Source organism: Astatotilapia calliptera, chromosome 3, assembly GCF_900246225.1.
Source record: "Astatotilapia calliptera chromosome 3, fAstCal1.2, whole genome shotgun sequence".
NCBI lineage: Eukaryota > Metazoa > Chordata > Actinopteri > Cichliformes > Cichlidae > Astatotilapia > Astatotilapia calliptera.
This window is the reverse complement of record NC_039304.1, coordinates 83,727-105,396: the sequence shown is the minus strand read 5'-3', so window position 1 is coordinate 105,396 and position 21,670 is coordinate 83,727. Positions and strand designations below refer to the sequence as shown.

The 21,670-nt window shown below is 38.6% G+C and overlaps 1 protein-coding gene across 4 annotated transcripts in view; it reads left to right on the top strand.

Annotated features, from left to right (window-relative positions):
- Window positions 1-21,670, top strand: part of afap1 (actin filament associated protein 1) — a 92,774-nt gene that overhangs the window by 49,091 nt on the left and 22,013 nt on the right. For all 4 annotated transcript variants that reach the window (XM_026157932.1, XM_026157922.1, XM_026157941.1 and 1 more), the window contains exons 2-3: window positions 2,619-2,747; window positions 3,599-3,681. In XM_026157932.1, the coding sequence (XP_026013717.1) occupies window positions 2,619-2,747; window positions 3,599-3,681 (212 nt within the window). The remainder of the gene's footprint in view (window positions 1-2,618; window positions 2,748-3,598; window positions 3,682-21,670) is intronic.

Sequence of the window (21,670 nt, the reverse complement as noted above, 5' to 3'; positions counted from 1 at the left end):
CCCTCACTTTTTCTGTTTATCTTTCACTCCAGCCCCCTTTTCCTCACCGGACTCTCCTGTAGTATAATCAGATTATGTGAGGAATGTGGGAAAGTGTCTGTGTATTCAGTGTCAGAGCTGCTCTCTAACAGTCAAGCAGCAATAAAGATGAACCGTGGCTGCACTGGATACAAACATCTATTGATTTTATTGTCATAACGCTGAGATATTAATATGAAGAGCATTAATGCTTTTTGCCAGCTACCTGCACCATCATCTGTTTTTGTTTAGTTAAATGCTTGTGGGAATTGTGATTACATGTGGTATTCAGACCTGTTTTGAATAGACCCTCCAACTCGGGCCCAGTGGCATGGGATAGTGGAAGAAATTTTTGGAATGGAAAGACTTACCTTTGTCCTTAGACTTGAGCTTGAGAAATTCAAGAAGCTCTGGGAAAAATGGATTGTGTACTCCCTTTGTACTGAACAATTAAATATTACCATGATGTAAGTAGATACTAATGTTGAGACTGTGTATGTCTTCCATGCTGACCTGAAGTTTTGTATTCTCGTACTGTAAATTAATAAATAAAAAGTTATTAAAAAAAAGACCTGTTTTGAATGAGATATATGAGGTCTGCTACTTCATGACTTATGTCTGTTATAAAATAGCCTGAAATAGTCTTAATGGCATGTGACATGCTAAACTGCTGTGACATTTGGCACATGGGTTAGCCATTAGGCCAGCTTATCTCCTGTGCCTGTTGCTCAGATATCGGTTAAGCTGATTTCATGTGATTATATGGAAACACAAACATATCACAGCTTGCTTGGAAGCAAGTCCTGTCTGTATGTTTGATGCTAATGTCTCCCATAAAGATTAGTGTACATTTTTTTGTGTGTCATGTAACACAAGTTTAACTTTTCAAAGTCACTATAATCAAATGAAGGTAAGGGTCAGCGTTATTGGTCATTTAGTTTTGAATAGTTTTGAACAAAATGTGAATGTTTTTGAAAATTCCAGACTTTTAAATTCATACACAGTTGTTTGGCTTGTAGTTTAATTACTTCATCTTCAGTTCCTCGTGCCTCTTTTCTCGTTTTGGGCCTGGAGAAGTGGATTAAAGTCAGGTTCAGTGTCGTCACTAAGGCTACGTCCACACGTGCCCGGGTATTTTTGAAAACGCAGATTTTTCTATGCGTTTGCACCTTTCGTCCACACGTAAACGGCGGTGTGGACGTAGCCTAAGATCTCACTAAGAAATTTCCTTCTGCAGCCCCAGAAAACAAAAACAGTAATCTATTCTCTGACGGGGAGAGTTTAAAACCTAAAAAAACAAAAACAAACTAGTTTGTAGATGCACAAAAAGTCAGATCCAGTAAATTTGCCAGGTTAGTCTGCTCAGCAGCTGCTCTCAGATTGTTTCTGAATCACGCTCAGACATTCAGTGACTCGACGTTGTCACAAAGGGCAGTAACCACAGAAAGTCCTCATTAACTCCACTTAACATTTTCAGTCTGCAGCTGCTGTCCAGGATGATGCAGTGCCTTTTGATACAATCAGGTGTTAACAAAAAGCTTCACTGAGCTGGGACCCTCATCTTGAGACAGTGCTTCTTATCTGAGTGTCTGTGCAAAGCGTGGCATCTCAGAGTCACGCTTCTGAGCCCAATCAAATGCTCTCAGATCAAGTGTGTGGAGATAGACTCACTGATACCTTGCTCCCATACCTATCTGCGAGCTATGTTCTGTATTCGGTTTCCCTGCTTTTGTTTTGCTCTGTGTGGGAAGCTGCTGGTGTATTTTTCACCTGCGGCTATAATTCCATCAGGTACATTGCCAGATCTGTCCCTGCCCAGCACCTATCAGCTTGCTGGCTCTGTGCACTTGAAGGACTGTCAGCGCTTGTGATTGATTTACTTGAAAATTCTGTTTTCCACAGGGCCACCTGGCTGCCCACTTATGTTACATAACAGTATTTTGTGCTTTTCCAGTATCTGTTTAATGTTGGTTTGTTGCACAGGGCCAAAAAATACTTGTCAGTGTGTTTTAACTGAAACATGCGCTACATTGGGACTGATTAATGAGCAGCTAATGCTGGGGCCTGTTTGTGTGCCACCAAAAGGTTGTTTGGGAAGCCCAGCACTCACTTTTCACATTCTGAAACACTCTGTTTCACTCAATACAGTATTAAATTGGTATTAATCCACAGGTCAAAATAGTTCAAAGAAAATAATAATCTCTTACAATGTAAGCATTAGAATGTCATCATCATTTTGGGTAAACGCTTACCAAATATGACTCGTGAATGAAAACTATGGTACAGTTGTGCGGTGTTGTAGTGATATAGTCTATACTGCTCTTCATCTGCAAACACAGTGCATTAGTGTTTCTGTTGGCTGATGGTGTACATCTGCTCAGTTAAACAAAGGTAAACAACTAACTAGTCTTTGATTTCTCACCCAGCTCTTAATTGCAGACAGTGAAAAACAGAAAAGCAAGCTGTAAGAGTAACGTTCCACAAATTAGTTGTTTTCAGTATTGGTGCGATCACACAAAGATAAAGTAGCGTAGGTCTCATTCCAATTAGACTAGAGTTCCATAACCTGACTCTTTGATATTTGTGTATTTGTTCTCCAGCAATGGAGGAGCTGGTGTGTGAGCTTCGTCTGTTTCTGGACCTGCTGGACAGAGAATATCTGAGTGCTGGGGTCCGAGAGAAGAAGATACACCTCTCCAATATTCTGCACAGAGTACTGTCCGACAAAGGTGAGGATTAAACTTATACTGCACCTTCTGAAACACTTTAAGGGACTCAGAGCTGGAGTAAGTCCATTAGGTGGTCAGATATTAGATACAACACCTGACCTTACTATGGCTGACTGCAGGAGTTCCATGAGCAGTCTGGTACATACACAAAGAATGTAGACCACAATAAGCTGGTCCTAGGTCAGTGTGGGATTGAATTGTATGGTTGCTGTCATCATAGAGTTATATTGGTTTACATTTACTTATAAAACCCTTTACTTGTAAGCTAATATAGCCAAAAGTTGTTTATGACAGATTAAAAGAGTTAATTTCATCAGTTTGATGTTTTCTGAGCTTTTCTTTAACACAGACTTTTTTCTTTAAGATGTGTGTGGCTGCCATTATTGAAATAAAATTCAAATGCAAAAACATGTTTATATTAAAATCTGGATGAATCGAACATGAAAAGAAGATATACACAGAAATTTTATTGTATTTTTGTTTCTTGTTTGCATCCTTAAACGCGAAGATTGTTTTAGTGCTATACTGGAAGCCTCAAAACATGAGATTATTCACACAAATTCATAATGACGTTTCAGTTTTCTATCAACAACAAAATGTCACGTGTAGAAATATTTATTGGAGATTTTGCATTTTAACATTAAAAATATCCACAAAGGGACCTTGTAATGAGGAGCAGAAGTGAAGCGCATTAAAATCAGAGAAACACAGAAGCACAGTCTATTTGGTTCTATAATTTTAAGAAGGGAAATTACGACATTTTATTTTTTGTCACTACTTAGATTTGACACTAGTGGCACTGTAAAGCATCTTCTTGTTTATATTCATAATAGCCACTTGATTTCTTCTAGAGCCTTCATTCAAGTCAGAGATACACAGCGGACTGCCTGCTCCACCTCAGATGCCACTTCCAGAGATCCCTCACCCCTGGATGGTAAGACTGAAGTTTATTTAGATTTATTAATTTTAGTTCTCTGTAATTTGGCCATGCTGGAACTTATTGCAAGCAGTGCTCACAGTAAGAGTTATACCGAGTTCCAGTATGCGTTCTGGTTGTCTGACTAAAGAGAGTTGTTTCTACAAATACCAGATAGCCCTGCGTCATTCTGCTTCCGCTGCTATGGGTCATCCTCTCAGCCCAGCTGCTTTAATGCAAAACCAAGCAAATCAATGGTGAAGGACAAAAGAATACTTTATTTTCAGGACACTGCTGAGTAACTACATTTTGAGCAATGAAGTGCAAGTCACATGTAATTTATTTATAAGTAAGTGATAAATAAAGGAAAGACAGCTCATTTTCTTCCTAACGTTTCTGTATACGACCCAATTTGATCCCAGCGTTAAATTAAAAGCGACAATATTGACATCCAGGACGAAACTAGAAATTACTATTTTAAATAATACATTAGGCCTTATAAATAAAACATAGCCAATAAATATCGAATATAAAATGATTTGACAACTGTCTATAAAACAATGCACTATTCTTAATGTTAGGTCAGTGTTAGAGGCTTTACTTTATAGTGCTGCTATTTGCAGTTGCACTACTTTCCCCAAACTAGCTAATTTTGTCACATCATCTGTTCAAAGCTGAACATTACCTCCCAGTTTGCATTCATTTACAACATTTCATTGAATTTAGGTCCAATTTCAAATCCCCTTTGGATATTTTTGGGTTTTGTTGTGAAGAAGGCAAACTTCTGATAGTAACAACTGTGTTATGTAACAGAAATAACTTCATCATGTTAACACTACAGGAATATTTAACATTCATGCAGGACTGCTTACCAGTAACACACAACTGGTGCTAGTAGAAACTGCAGAGAAATGACCAATAACGCTGACCCTTACCTTCATTATTATCAGATGGTGAACTTGTTAGCAATACACTGAAGTTCTGTGCACAAGTTTTTGTGACACCCTGCACCTGAATGGTGTTAATCACGCAAATGCCAGCGCTACCAATGCAGCAGGACATAGAAACCATATGAGATGTGTTTTACAGTCACTTGTAAAGCAGTTGGAAGGCCTGTCATGGCTTCAGTATGTTTTCCTCTCTCGTACTGCGCCTCACATCGCCATGACAGTCAATGAGGACCGTAACATCTCTGTTAAAACAGTGATGTGTGTGTCATTATTGTGAAAGTGAGATGTGCATGTAAAAAGACCCAGTGTGAAGAATAACAGTGTGTGTCTGCCATTATTGTGGGAACAGATGCCTGTGATAAAAAGCAGGTGGCTGTGATGGCTTGCAAAGCCTTTATTTCATAGCAATAAGCCACAACACCTTGTTCTACATCTTACTCACACACACACGCAGGACACGCACACATTCCAAGGCACAAGGCCTTACAGTGCAGTTTGTAATTAGAACCAGTCGTCAGCCTCAGCCTCCTCTGGTGACCCCAGTGTGTGTCTGGAAATCACAGCCGAGGGTTTCCCAGAAAACTAGGCGAGTGAGGAGGAGGAGTTTCTGATGTTTCTGTGTCTCTGCTTGTTGTCTCTCTTCTCTGCTGCCCCAATCAGAACCAGTAACATAAGAAAATACATAGCAGAGCCTTGCACGACACCCCAGACTCTCGGGCCTGTTCGGTGCTTACCGTACCTTTATTTAAACAAAGCACATAGGCACACAATTACACAACTCTTTCTGTCTTTTATGGAAAGAGTGAAGTTTTTAGCAGGTCTTCATCACTGGCTGAAGGAGACCCACTCAGGACTGGGTTGAGCATTTTGATTTTTAACTTACTTTTTGTTGAATTTTGTATTTGTTGTTTGGTCGAGCGTGTGAGACGGATAAACACTGGAACAGCCTGTAAACACGGTTATAGCGGAAAAAAGACGCCAGCTTCTCCTTGTTTCCCTCCCCACCATTGTGTGTTGTTTTAATTTAAATAAAATGTTTATGTTTTTTTCTGAACATAGACTACTGCCTTTCTTTCCGTTATGAGTTTGAGTGAATAAATCGCCACGTTTGGGCGCACTCTCAGGAGGGTGCATTTGCTTGCAACTGGAAGAGGATGCCGTTAAACAGTGCTATTATTTCTTCAGTTGACTCCTTCTCTTAGCCTCAACCAGCATTATTAGCAAACTTACTCATGGGCAGATAAATAGATGAATAAATCTCTCTTAGTTGATATATTCGTCCAAAATCATCCAACCATACTTTATACACTTTATCCAACAATATCATGCTCTGGACACTGGCTTTATATGTGTACAAAGTAATCATAATACTAACGACAGCATAAGCTGTGACAAACATTCAACAGCAGGGATTTTCATCAGCAGAAAAGAAAGCAGCTAAAATATATTAAGTGGTTAAAAAGAGCCATTCACATTAGAACAAAACCTCTCTGAGTAATATATGTGCAGGGTTTGCAGAGTCGCAGCAGTAAAGTATAATTCTCATAAATATACTTGGATGGAAACCCAGCTACTGTCTTTTATTTTGTGCCAGCTCTCTGTCTCCCTGTTGCCGTCTCTGCTCTGAAATTACCATCTATCACATTTCCACACTGACCTCTGGAGAAGCTGTCCAGACTGAGGAAAAAAGTGTTGTGCTCCCTTTCTCCACTCTTCATTTCTTGCAAAATTTCCACCGCCTGCAAATGAAACAACGGACAAATGGTTAAGAGGAAAAGAGAGAGGAGGCGGCTAGAAAGAAAAGAGTAAACAGGGTAGAGAGTTAAAGAAACAAAGATTTCATGTTGATGAAAAACAACCTTGTTAGTCATGAGAAGTTGCAGTTATTTGTGTTATACGGCATCAGTCTTTAGTTGGTCTTGGTGAAGAAGTGGAACATGGACTAGAGCAATCTGGTGAAATAATAGACAAGGAAGACAGTCACTTTGTGACCCGTCGAGCCTCAAAGCCAAACCGACACTCACGTACACAAAGAGCTTGTGCCTTTAGAAGCTGAATCAGTCCTTAGCTTCCACATTTTGATTACTAACAGTTACATAAGGAATACTTAGTTTAGAGTAGCTCACTTGATGTACAATACTTAATCAGAGGACAGTGGTATTGGAATTTATTACTCAAACCCAAACAATATGCAGATTGAAGACTCTTCCAGAATATTCTGCTAGTATATGAAGTGCAAAAGAAGACAAATGGCTTTGCACAGACTTCCACGATAAGTTTATTTACTGCTGAATTGTTCTGGAGTGTGTCATCACATTTAGTCCATTTCAGAACTTATTCGCTTGTTAAAATAATTTTATTTCCAGGTGTTTGTGGCATTTTTTTTTTTCACATCTTAAGGCCTTTGTTCAAGAGTATATACGATCTTGAAAAGACATTCTTAGTGTTTTTACAAACTTAGTGGGGCATGTTAACACAGTGTAGCTCTTAGCAGAGCATGACAGTCACATGTGTGACACCCGTTAGCCTTTGCATGAGCAGAGGAAAACAAAGAAACAAAGACATGATGTGTGTAAACTACTCCAATTCTTTCCCAAGGGCAAACTTGTGATTGACTCTTACACACACACACACACACACACACACACACACACACACACACACACACACACACACACACAGCAGGATATCCACTAACCAAACAGACTTCCACTGGATCCTGTTTTAGTTTATCAAGCTGAAACTGGTCTACTTTGAGTCACTATATTGTCTTTCCCTAATTGTATATGCATATAAAGTTGGTCTTTATATATTTATATAAAAGCACAACAAAAAGGGGGTAGTGTCCACTTTAAAGTTTTTCACCAAAACTCCAAAACCACAATGTTAACAGCACTGATTCGTGACAGTGTGATAGGGTTACAAGTCTGAGATGATGGAATAGGCTGTCATCTGGAATAACTTCATTTCCGAGAGTTGAGTGCCAGATAACCCAGAAACTAGAATATCTGTAAACCTACAGAACAATAACACTACTGATCATGTTTTTTCTCAGTATAAATATAACTAAAGTTCAATAATTGTTTGATGCAACAGCACAATATTTTGTCACCTTAAATATATTTATCTGTGTACACTGGACATGTTGGTGATGCCTGCTAATCAAAGACAGACAAAACAACGAAGCAATTAGAAATTATGCCAAGCCTTTAATCCGTACAAGTAGTGGGTTTGCTGACAGAGCAGCTGAACCCTTTTATGTCAGATTGATCCTTTCCACAACACTCACCTTATAAATCTCTACGTTCCTCCATGGAAGAGGATCACAGCACCATTTTACAATGTGCTACATGCGACACGTAAATGCACAGAAACAGTAAAAACAAGGTCTGGCTCTGATTGGATCATAATGACTAATAAGTATGACGAAATCCCACTGAAGTCCTCTTCTTGTCATCCTGTCACTTTTCATATTCAGGATTTATGTTACATTAATATTTCTCTTTTATCTTTGGCATGAAGTACATTGCTGTCATCAAAAAGCTTGCCGCTTCAGCCACATGAATGGTTTTCATCCAAAATTTGAGCAGTTTAAAGAAGAATACTGGAAAATAAAATGTAAATTGTGCGTGTTTCCATTAAACTCCTTTAAAGAAAACAAATGGACTTCCAGATGGAGAATGGAGCTCCACCCAACATGAAAAATAGTAAACATCTGCCTAAAATGTTTCTGCATTGTTCATGCTTCGTGTTGTCACGTGATGAAAAAAGGAGGTGAGATATTTAAAGTCATCTGTTGTGGCAGTGCACCATTGATTTGTGTTTTTTCTTTTAATTTTAATAGCAATGGAACAAACATTCAGTTTTGATGAATCTGAATTTTAACTTTGGTCTCAAGCTTTTTTTGTTTTACTACTCACAACTACTTTTACCAACATTTCGAGCACACAGCGGTGAAGAACTTTTTTGGGTCCAAAACAATTTCCCCAGTTGCTTTGACAGTTCATTCGACATTTATGTTACAAAAAACAGTTAAAGCTGCTCTTAAATGTCCCGCAAGCCCAAGGTAAAGGTTTGTGTCTAAGATCCCCACACCACAAAACAAATACTGTAAACCAGAGAGAAGAAGAAAATTCTTAGACTGCAACCTCAAGTGTTAGGAATTTTTGTTGATTTTTTTGAGTTCTAATGTTTGCTGCAGTCACCTTCAAGTCAGGATTCGTTTCCTCGGCTGTATCCTAAGGGCTGCACTGTTCGAGCAGAATGTGAACCAGTCCTCCTGCTAGTTGAAACACAAATGATTTCCATCTGTGTTGATGTTGGAGAACAGTGCCACCTCTCCCTTTCTCCTCTCTTCCCTTGCTTTTCCCCTGACACAGACACAGCGGGAGGCACACCATTAGTTACCCATGTAATGCACACTAAAGTTAGTTGTATCATGCATGAGAAACTCACGCCGAGCATCCCGTTCTTCCGTGCTTCAAGCATTCACGTCACAGAAGTGTGCTCACGTGGTCGACGTGCTATACACGGTAACAGGGCTGCATCATCCGTGGATCCGTATGTCTAGAATTCATTTGGAATTCATTTTCTCCTCTTCTCATTTTGATTCAGACATCCCTCCCTCCCAGGTCTTTTTTAAAGATGGATATTCATCTCAGCACAAATGTAGCTAGTACTATAACCATACAGAATACTGTATGGTTATGTATTACTGGAAGTTGTGAGGAATCTTTGTTTTTTAAACCACCATCTTCTCTGAGTGTTTTTTACTCACTTATAAAACATTGTGTATTGCTGTATGTCTGTGAAGGTTCTCAGTCATCCAGGTCCTCAGAGTCCAAGGAGCATCTGGACTTCTTTAAGTTTCCTTGAAGACGTTTCACCTCTCTTCCGAGAAGCTTCTTCAGTTCTAAGAGCGTGGGTAGGTAGAGAATCAATAGGGGGGTCCAAGACCCTCTAGGGGACACTCCCATAGGGCTTAAATCTGGGACTCTTCACCAATTGCTCTTAGAACTGAAGAAGCTTCTTGGATGAGAGGTGAAACGTCTTCAAGGAAACTTAAAGAAGTCCAGATGCTTTTCTTTCCAAGCTCCTTAGACTATATTGCTGTATATTGCCAAACCAAATTATTCCTAGCCTGAAGGGGAAACACTCACCCAACTAAGTGTGTCACTGTACAGTGTCAAGCTACACGGTGCGTGCGTGGCAACAGTTGGATTGCTATCAAACATATTGAGTTGAACCAGCCCTGTTTTACTTTTGTATGGCCTCAGAAATTATTTGTCTTCAGGAGTTTTTCCACGCAGTGTGTTTTTCATTTGGTGCTGATGAATCTGTTTTCATATTTGACTTAATTCCTCTGTGGGGTTTCCCTACTTTGTGGCTTGGTATACCACAGCAAAGCATTTCGTGACATCAGCAGTATTGTGTCATTGACTTGTGACAGGAAATGAAGTTGTTTAACAGATTGTATTGTAAGGTGTCACGCTTTGTCACTGGGATAACCAAACAAGTGGGAAATTGGAGATTGAATAGGTCTTAACTGCAGAAAGCAGTAGGCCTTTGCTTAATGACACATGCACACAACATGGTTAATCTTAAGGGCCAGAACTGTTTCAGTTACTAACACTCTTTGGAAAAAGTCCCCACTGAGTAACTGGAGCATGGATGGAAAACCTATTTCACAACTTTTTCCCCCACTCTAGTGCATTTGAAGGCTTTTTACAATGCCAAGTTTCTTTTTTTTCTTCCTGACACATGATGTGATTGAAGTGACTAAATAAAGCACAGAGGGAAAATTGAGTCTATTTCTGCAGTCTAGTAGAGAACTAACAGAATTTACAATTGAACCAAACAAAAGTTAGGGGTGCTCGTATTTGACCAAGATGCCCATTAACCCATGAATTCATACTACAGTGTACTCTATACACTGTCGGACTATTGTTCAGTGACTCTGATCACAGCATGTATACAAATGGGAATGGTTATTGGAGCATGGAAAATGAATAGCCAAATTCCTTTAGTGGCCTAAAGAGATAGTGGATCTGATTGATAATCCCATGTAGTTCCTGCTGCTATAAATTCACAAGAATTGAATTGAATAAGCCTGAAGAGCTTCTAAATTACAATTTTAGGTTTTCTCTCAAAAGGTTACTGGCAGTATGATATCATGCTTGTAGCTATATAGATATAATTGAGTGATCATGTCATAAAATCAGCCAGTCCATTTAAGGGTTAATCTTAAATACCACACATGAATTAATAAACATTCAGAGAACTGCTGCATGCGGTGGAGGTGAAGTTTAAACTTACCTTGTATTCAGTTGGCTGTTAGCAGTAGTGACAGCAGCTTGCAGAACGAGGGTGGTCTTTAATCTAGTGTTTTCTTGAAGGCACCACCTAATGGCCATTAAAGAAACTGCTTGTTCGCAGAAGATGTTGCAACCCTATTTTAAAACTCGACAGTTTAGCAGTTAAGTCCTTGGCTCAGTTATCACAGTAATTGTGATTATTTGTTGGAAATAGTCCTGCATAGCCAGACTTTTAACTGGAATGAAAGAAGTCTGGGAAAAGGTCCTTTTGTCTGAGCCAAACGCTGACAGTCGACTAGCAGTATAGGCTAGAGGGGCTGATCATGATAGCATATCATGGTATTGGTACTGAAATGTCATTCTTTCAGAACAGAAATGCAGATGGACCACATAATATCATGTAATTTGAAAACAATGGGGGACTTATTAGATAGCTTATTGAACAGAAAACACTGGCAAATGTATTTTCCAACTGTAAAATGTTTCACTTTGTTGCAATCAGATTAGTTGAGTTCATACCCAGACAAAGAGCAAATGTGCAGAGCACTTCTATAATATGTCTAAATATTTTCATGAAACTCTGCTTCACTGAGGTGACTTCTTACTTATTTGCAATACAGAACACTATTTAGATATGACAGGCTGGCCCACCTCATCCTGCTTTCCAAAATTGCAGACCACCAGCTCATGCTGGCTTCCACTGGCTCCTCATTGTGAGGTGTGAGAAATGGAGGAAATGCCCAACCCTGTCTGAGTCTCACTCTGGTTATTTTTTCAGGCAAGGTGGCACTTCCTCCAGTAACGGCACTCTGGTGAATGCACCTGTCCTGCAAAACGCACATTTTACTGGCCCAGCTGAGGCAGGAAAAAGTAAAAAAACAATGCGGGGGAAGCAAAGAATGAAGTTTCAAAAATGGGAGTTGTGTGAAAGGTTTTGTTTTGTCAGAGGTAACACTAGCATGGGTGGTTCATGTATAAACAGGGAGCTGGAAATCTTAGATATGTATCACAGAGGCTGGCAGACACTGAGCTTGGTCCTGCAGTCCTGCAGAGAGAGTTTTTAGGTTTCGTCCCATATTACTGTGTCTCTTGTTTGAAATGTTTAGCGGTTTGCTAATCACCTGACTTCCAGATTGAGTTCCCCTCTCAAACAATGAAACTTTCAGTGCTGCTACTGGACAGAAGCCACTCCTCTAGCCACCATAATGTATGCTGTGGTTGGTTTCTCACAAAACTCAAATTGGCTACGGTGCTGCATTAAGGTTTCATAATCTTTCAAAATGTTATAGGTGTGCTTGGTAAGACTGCTTCAGTAAATGTAGATTGCAGTGACATTGGAATCTGAGCAGGAGTCTCTGGATAAATAAAGCTGGAATAATCATGTATTCAGCTTCAAATAAATCTCTTTTGGTTTTAAATGTCCCCCAAATTATGGTTACCAAAGTCTTTGTATTTCTGTTACCTTTAGGTTTGAAGTGTGTATGTTTTATGAAGTAGACACTGAAACATTGAATACCCATCAGAGTTGGATAAGCTTCTTTTTTCAAAATGTTTTTTTAAAATTCAGTCAAATCATCACCCCCCCCCCCCCCCCCCCCAAAAAAAACAAAAAAAAGAACAAAAAAACACTGTCTTGGGTAAATGATATACTAAAACACTACCCAGGCCTGTACTTTAGCATTCTCAAGAACCAGATATTTCTAGTGCTTTGGAATATTTTTTGTAATGATGACACAGTGAGAGTTTGGAAGTTCTCCAGGAAGTCAAGTCACTTAGAAAAATCTTTGGAGAAGATTAAAGGAACATTTTACTTCAGTTTTCTGGGTATATTCAATTAATTCTTTCAATTAATGACAAAGCCACGGCTTCTTTAGAATTGTGAAACTGTTCTTTCAAATCTTTTTTGCCATCATGGCCAAACGTTTTGGCAGTGGCTCAAATTTTGTTTTTCATAAACATTTCTCAATCTGTTTCTATGATATACTGATGAACAAACATAAATATTTCTTATGCTTCAGGCCTTTATTAGCCAATAAAACAAAATTCAGTTTCGATAGGGGTGTCACTGTCAAAACCTGTAGCTACTACTGCAGTTTTCCCTTTCCAGATCCTTTCCTAAGGGAGTTGCTTTCGTATGTCCAGTCAGTTTATCCATTCCAGTGTCCTGCTGGCAGCATGGCAGAAACATTATTCAGGTCCAGTCCTCCTACTCAGAGCAAAAATGGATACTTGGCATAAATGTTTAGATGTGAGTTTCAGGTCAGTGCCTGAGCAGCAGACAAACCTCCCACTCAAAGTCTCCAAACCAAGGTCAGGACTTCTTTACCACTATCTAATTACACATTATGACTGTGGAATTCTGGTATTTCGGATCCACATCCATGGACATGAGCTGATGTAGGCCGTGATGGGTCATGAAAACTCCCTTTACAATTTTAATATAATTGCTTTAAGCAAATTGGGAGTTCTTTGCAATATAAAGTATAAGCAACACTATAGAAAGTATAAATATATAAAGTATAAGTATAAAAATAAGTATAGAAATACTGAAAATGATGAAAATAATGAAAATTACTGGTAATAGTGATTGTGCTTTTCACACAATCAGTAACTTTGATGGCAAATTTGTCTTTTCTTTCATTTCACAACTTTGTGTGGAAACCAAACAGATTAAAAAAAAAAAAAAAAGAATTCAAACTAACATAAAAATAAATAAAAATACAAAACTATAATAGCTCTGACTATGACAATGTAAGCGACTTGGTAGTGGCAAACAAGAACTGCTGGAGTGGAAATCAGGGCCTTTGTGTTGTCCACTAGGGCTGGGCCATATTATACCGTTCACGGAAATACCGGTATAATGTTAGGCAACGATAGGAAAATGAAATATCGCAATAGAATGGGAGTAAAACGCGCATGCGCGGTGCCTTTGTTTTCATACGCACATGGCCGATTGTTGAGTGAAACAGATGAACCAGAATTGGTTTGTAAAAATGGTGCAACTTCCGTGATGTGGAACTGGTTTGGTGTTTGTCCGTCAGATACACAACAAAGCACATTTTTTTGCAGAACATGCAAGCGGCCGTTGTTATTGTCATATTTGTCGGACTAAGATGCTCTTAAATCTGGGAGTAATCTGGGTCCTAAACTCCGTATGCTTCAGGTCAAACAACACTGCAGCATCACTTAGAGTTAAAAACTGTCTAAATTCTTTCATCTTTAATAAAACGATCAGCATTGCTGCTTTACCAGTTGTAACTATAAAGTTTAACTTCCAGGCATCCATGAAAACAAAAGTTATTACATTTAACGGAGTTAGAAGTTAGCAGGAAGCTAGCGGAAGTTAGCTCGCTAGTTTCGCTAGTTACCTAAGCATGATATTGCATGTTCTGACTGAGAGATTTCTGAAAAAAATCAAACGTACAGCTCTGCTATCACTTCCAACATAAATGAAGACAGGAAACTAAACAGCAGTGATGTTTGTAGGGTTACTGAAGTTGGGCTAGCTGGTATATAATGATGTGCTACGTGATCGCTAGCGACACAGCTATGTTAGCATAACATAAACAGTGAAGCTGGAGGACGAACACTAACACTTTTCCACTTATAAAAGTTAACGTGAAGGTTCTTCATGGTTAGAGACAAATGCAATCGCATGGCAGGATGCTGTAAACGGACCAAACTTCAGTCAGGAGAACAACTGAGATAATCCATCCACAATGCGAGGTTAGTCATTAATATACTGCAACAACATGGGAATAGAGCAGCTGCCAGAGAATTCAACATTAATGAATCAATGGTACAGAAGTGGAGGAAGCAAGAAGAATGAGTTTAATAAAGTTTGATTTATCTGACTGCTTTGTTTCGCTTAATGTGCCTTATAATCCCGTGCACCTTATGGTCCGAAAAATGCATACTGCACACTGCAGTTTAATGTTGCAAAGCACCTCTTTTTAAATTCAGTGGATATTATACATGGTTATGCTCAGGATATGTCAGCCCATTTCTACTGGAAATGCCTTTTGGTTAAACTTTCAGCAAGGAATTTGCATTTGCACTGTTAAATTTTTATAAAGCTTTAATGTACATAAAAACCAGCTTCTTGTTTATGTGAAAATAAATGGAAGGTTGTCTTTTTGCACTAGTAATGTTGTGGAGTTGTATTTTGTCTCGCATCAATTATATCGTCGGTTATATCGTTATCGCAAATTTTCAAATATATATCGTGATAAATATTTTTGGCCATATCGCCCTGCTCTATTGTCCACCCACACAAGCAGCATGAGCTGGGTAACTGGTGCATGTATGTGACTCGCGAGCTATTTCTTCCCCAAACTGTGGTCACCTTTATACTAAGAAAAAGGTGAAATAGCATGACACACAGGCATACACGGAAATTACAACAACACTCCATAAACATCAATTCATTCCTATGATTTGGTGATTAAGGGATACAAATGACTCACGTGCTCATACACAATTTATTCAGACATTGTTTTAGCTTTGTAAATTAAATTATCATCAATTTTGGCTGTTTTCCAAGTCTCCCTACTTTTTGACAAGTTGATTTTTTTTAATAATAAAAAAAAAAATATTTTAAAACCTGCAGTCAGCTGAGACTGAAGAAGCTCATCAGATGATGATAAAATAGTAATTAGGTCTATAAAAAACAGCAAAATGCAACACTGCAAATAAGACGAGTCTAGTGCTGCAGAAAAACTGGTGATTAATCACACAGAGAGGGGTAAAATAAACATTTTCTTCCTTATAATTATTTTATTGGTGAGGGCACGCGGTTTACTTCAGAATGCATATTAGCGTTCTGAACCCTTAAACTGAATACATTACTGTATACAACACTATAAACATCCTAATACTGTCTACTAATAAAGGAGATGTGGAAATTCCTTTAGTTTGTTGTCAGATCAGGGGGATGTTAATTTGATTGATTCAACTGTGTTCTAATTGCTGCAATTCCACTGGTGTAAAATAGACGCATCAGCACATTCTCCCTGTACAACGCATCCACTTAACACACTGTTTGCTGCTACAACTACACATGTTTCTTTTCCAAATATTTATTTATAAGTGACTCATGTATGTATGTATGTATATATATGTATATATTGTACTATTCTTAGTTAGCGTATTGTCTGTCTTGTCTTAATGTTGGTTTAAAATGGAGCACTGTAACAAAAAATAATTTCCCCCAGGGATCAATAAAGTATTCTGATTCTGATTCTGATTCTGATTAGAACCAAGTATTAAAACATACAAATTCTGAAACAGCAAATTAAAACATTCTGCTCATTCTTTTGACATTAATCTCTGTCTCTCTTCCACAGCATGTCTTTATCCTGTCTTCCTTCTCTCTCCCCAACCGGTTACAGCAGATGGAGGTTTCTTCCTGTTAAAAGGGATTTTTTCCTTCCCACTGTCGCCAAAATGCTTCCTCATAGGCGGTCATATGATTGTTGGGTTTTTCCTTGTATGTATTATTGTAGGGTGTATACAATATAAAGCACCTTGAGGCGACTGTTGTTGTGATTTGGCGCTGTATAAATAAATTGAATTGAATTGAATATTGTGATTTATCCAGGTAAATAGTGAAAACTTTAAGCTTTATATAACGCACTATGACATTCATTTTGCTTTGTAGTACACCCCTCTGAGGGATAATGGGAATTAGACACAGTTGGGAAGAAATAAAACACAGATGCAAACGATCAACCAAATCACAGGAAGTAAAACTGAATATACAGAAAAACAACTAACAAAGTAAGATAAGGAAGTAAGCAACAATACCTAAAGAGAGAAACAAAGGCACAAAAATAAACTTTCTATTGGGAAAATAGAGGGAAAAATCTAACTCTAATTTAAAGAGGAACTAGAACTAAGAACTTAAGATTAAACATTTAAATAAACACTAAAAACCAAATGATAAAAATCTAATATTAAAAACATTATGTTAAGTCACAATCACAACAGGCTGTTTTAGAAATCTGTGGAACAAATGATCTGCCACGTTCTCCATGTGAACATGGAGTGTGTGTGTTTTTCATTTGTTTATGGTTAACAGATGGGTTATATACATTGTGACAACAGTCAGCTCATCTTCATTGTGCTCCTGTATTGCAGTGTAGTTAAGCTTCAGGTCATTTGTGTGATACAGCTAAGATGTTGTGCTGTGACTTGTGTAAGTGCACAGGTGTATATTTGTACACGTGTGTGCGTTTGTGTGTTTCATGTGTGCTAATGCTCTTTCTTCACCTCCAAGCTTGGAGTTGTTGCAGTGTCATGGGGTCACATTCTCGCTGGTGTGATACTGCACTCAGGCAAAATGCTTAGCCAAACAATCGACTTCTGTGTGATTATTAATGGTGTTATTGCTGCTCAAGGGTCTATAAAAGGAAGTTATTGTGATGTGAGATATGGCGCTGCAGTTTCCATATCAAAAGTCTTTCTCCACCAGCACAAACAAGTCAAGTTTCTAAACCATATATTATTCCCTGTTGTTAGACTGTCTGGGCAGAGTGCTTTCATTCTTTTTCTTTCTCTGCCTTTCTTTTCTTTCTGTCTTCTTCTCCAGGGAGACATTTTTTTCCTTTGTTTTTTTAGGGCTGGGCTAGGGTGGAGAACGCTAGTGTTGCTGGCGTTTAACAGGGCAGCACATCCATGCCAAAAAGTGAGTTCACCAAACTGCTGTTTCCCCAGAGGAGATGCAATAAGATTTCTGCTAGAGGCCCAGCCAGACACTTGACTTATAGATGAAAAAGGAGACGTGGGGAGGATGAACAACAAGGATTAGGGGGTGAGGATGAGGGTGTGTTTGGGGTGAAGAAAAGGAAACTTGGTTTGCTCAACAAAAATGAATTTCAGATAACACAAACTGGATATTTTTTCATCTGAACATTAACAGGTGGATGGGGAACTGTGGTTTGGCTTGAGAAAGGAAAACCTCATGAATGAAAGTGTCAGGTCCCAGAACTTTGAATAATTTATAATTGATTATTTTGTTTTTAAGTGTTTATATTTCATCTTTTTGACCCAAAATGCCTCATTTCTTCTAATGATTCAAGGATGAAGAGTTGGCTTAGCTCAGTTATTAACATAAGAATTTCGCCAATATTATGTTTTCAGTGTTAGTCAGTGTTGGTCAAGTTACTTGAAAAAAGTAATCAGTAACTAATTACTGATTACTTCCCCAAAAAAGTAATCCCGTTACTTTACTGATTACTTATTTTCAAAAGTAATTAATTACTTAGTTACTTAGTTACTTTTTAAAAACACGATTTACAACCTGAAGAGGTAATAAAGCGATAGATCTTTCAGCCCAATTCTACTTTTTCTACATAACCCATCATACAAAATGTAATCAAATGGAAAAGTCTCTTTTTAAAACTTGTTTTATCAGTTTTAATCTTTTAACTTTATGCATCAAGCAAATATTTAATTATATGCAACATTCTCTGACTGGAAGGAATTTGTTTAATATTTAAACCTATTTTCTGCACATTCCAGCACATAAAATAAAATATTTTTTGTGTTTACACTCACTCCTTCAAATAGATGCAAGTAAAACACAGCAGAAAATAAATAAAGTCAAAGACTCAGCGGTCCTGTTGCTCTATTTTCACCTGTAAAGCAGGACTGCGGTAGGCGGAGGTTTACCCTGGTGCAGGTGTGCCGCGGTCAGTTGAAGAATCCGCGAGTTTCTCTGTGAGTTTCCCATTACGTCGTTGCGCACTCGGTGCTTGCTTGGAAGTTTAGGGGGTTTTTTTCGCTGTAAAAAGAAGTTTTCTTCCCACGCACGATGGACACTGATGTTTTTGTCACTTTTTATGGAATCAAACTCAAAGTAAGGTCAGTACTTCCACGCTTTAAACGCTGCACGCTCATACTCTCTCCCACAATCGATATGTGATCCATTGTTGATCTGCACACAGCTGTTGTCACTAACGGCGCACTCGCTTACGTCACTGTCATGAGACATTCTCGCAAAAAAATCACGGTTTTAGTAACACAGTAACGCAGCGTTCCTACGGGAAAGTAACGGTAATCTAATTACCGTTTTTGCAATAGTAATCCCTTACTTTACTCGTTACTTGAAAAAAGTAATCAGATTACAGTAACGCGTTACTGCCCATCTCTGGTGTTAGTGACGTGTTAAACGTTTTACGAGCATTGACACTAGGGCTGCACGATTAATCGTTAGAAAATCGCGATCTCGATTCATACTTATGTGCGATCTCATTTCCAAATGACAACGATTTAAAAAAAAAAAAAAAAAGACGACGACGACGACGACGACGATTGTACCGCATTTTGATCCGGAACGTACTCTGCATGAAAACAAGCTCTCACTCTTCCTGCTCAACAAATGACAAATAAAAACAAATTAAGCCTACGTGAAAGTGGCAAAAACTGCAGTCCTTCGAGGTGCCTTTTGAGGCTGGCTTCAGTCAATTTCCAGACTCCGATGTTAAAATGCCTATCTTTGCAGCAGTGAAAAGCAAAAGTACAAAAGTGATGTTGTACTTCCTCCCCTTCATAACAAACCCGAATGGGCTAAAAAGTTATTTTTATAACTACCTGTATCTGTTGGATCCTTTTGGAGCATTTTAGAAGGGATTATTTGACTAATATTTTAGCTTGCTATGGAGATACAGACCATCACACAAGTTTATACTTTGGCTTCAGTGAGTGACTTTTAGCATATATGTGTGTTTGTATGTTTGAGTCACGATTTCTACTGTATTACCAGAGAAAGGAAAAAAAAATCAGAACAGCCCAGGTTTAAGTCCAAGTCGAGCTCCTTTGCTACAACTCTTCCCCACTCCCTCCCAGCTTTCCTCTCCACTCAACACTAGAGATACTAGAATATAAAAATGACGAGAAGGATACTCAAAACAGAATGGCTTTTTCTTGGCATCTTAATTCACTAATAGACATGTACAACCAAAATTCAATAGTGCTCTTTCATTACAGAAATGCCATAATTATGACCAACGCTGTGATGTTGGACGGTGCACTGTCATGTTGTAGTGACACACACTTTCTGTGCTTTGAGAGCATGAGCCAAGTCCTTTTTATGTCCCAGGTTGCTACAGTAATGGGTGCTTACATCAATGCAGCCCTGACACCTGATTGGGCCGGCTGTAACCTATGGCCCATAGCACATAGACTTAGACTGCACTTATGATGTTTCTCCCATCTATAACTGGAAAATCGGCAATACCATCAGTAAAGAAAATAAAAAGGGAAATCAAAGAGGTTTTCCATAAGTGTGCAGCCATAGCAGCCGGGCTTGGTCTTTTTTAAAAGTGCTTTCAGGGACGCTTAGAGTGTGGCCTTATAAGGTCTTTACAACTTGACAACATGTCATGCACTTTCAGTTTCTCTGGCTTGTATTCGGTGTAGGCTGCTTATTAAACTGAGGCTCTAGAAGAAACATTAATAAGCTATGCTACACTCAGCTGGGTCATATTAGTGATTTAAAAGAAGGGTTATGTTTTTAAAGCGTTTTGAAAACATCTATATTACTACTTATGTGACATCACCAACATCAAAATAGAGAACCTCAGAATCCATTAAACACAACAAGGACACACTCATCAAAAAGCTGTTCCACAGAAGTCGTAGCACTCCATGGGGAACTTTCAAAAACTCCCAACTCCACAGCAATGGAAAAAATATATGTACATTGACGTATGCCGGCCACTAAGCTATTTGTTCCAGTGTTAAACCACATTATCAGATTTGATGTTTGTAGCCACAGTGCTGTTTTAGTACGAGGTGAAATGTCTGAGAAGTGCGACGCAGCCAAGATGGATCACGTCAGGCTGCGCAGTTGATCCCTCACCCTGTTGACTAGATTTGTAGGACTGTGCAGTGCCAACGAGAACACGTCCAAACAAAGCACGTCTCACCCCCACCCTTCAGCTTCACTGCTCATGAGCTCTGCAGTATAATGGCATGAAAATATTTTAACTCCATTTAAGACCACAGTTAATCATTGTGGAATTATGTCAGTATCTTTCTGTTGGTATAATTTCAGCCATTTTTAGTGTCTTTAACACAACTTCGGATTTGATTTCTTTTACCGACACTTTCTTGTTTTCTCTTTCAGACACTGTCTAATTATATTGTCTCGTCTTTCTACCTAATATTTTCTGATTTTGACCTGAAAAGTGAAAGACTCCTCAGCAAAACAACGGCAACCACTGTGCCTCTGTTTTGCTCTGTCAGTGTCTATTAAGTGACACTTAGTAATGAAGTAGGCTCAATGCTGCACTGACAACATTGTTAATGGCTTCCTCTAAGTTGTATTGGACCAGAAGAATATCTCCTTCTTCATGTTACAGCAGCTAATTACTTCCTTTTTGTAGTTCTGACAGTGATTAAAGGCAGATGGGGAGATTAATCATTTTGAATTATCGTCACCACCTTTAAAGACTGAAGACAAAAGATCATGGCTGGTATCCTTAATTCCCCTTTGTGTTTGAGGCATGATGGGTAGAGTTTTGTATGAATGAGAATGTATGAAAATATTGATACATTTGAATGTAAAACTGGTCTTTTATCTCCTCTCATTATTGATGATGAGAGGAAATAAAGGAAATAATCCCAGGAATAGTGTATAGCATTTTTGTTTGAAAAAACATCTCTGCACAGAAGAGCCAGGCGTCATGAATGAAAGCAATTGATGTGCCTGGTGATTGCTAATGTAGAGGGCTGTTGTTT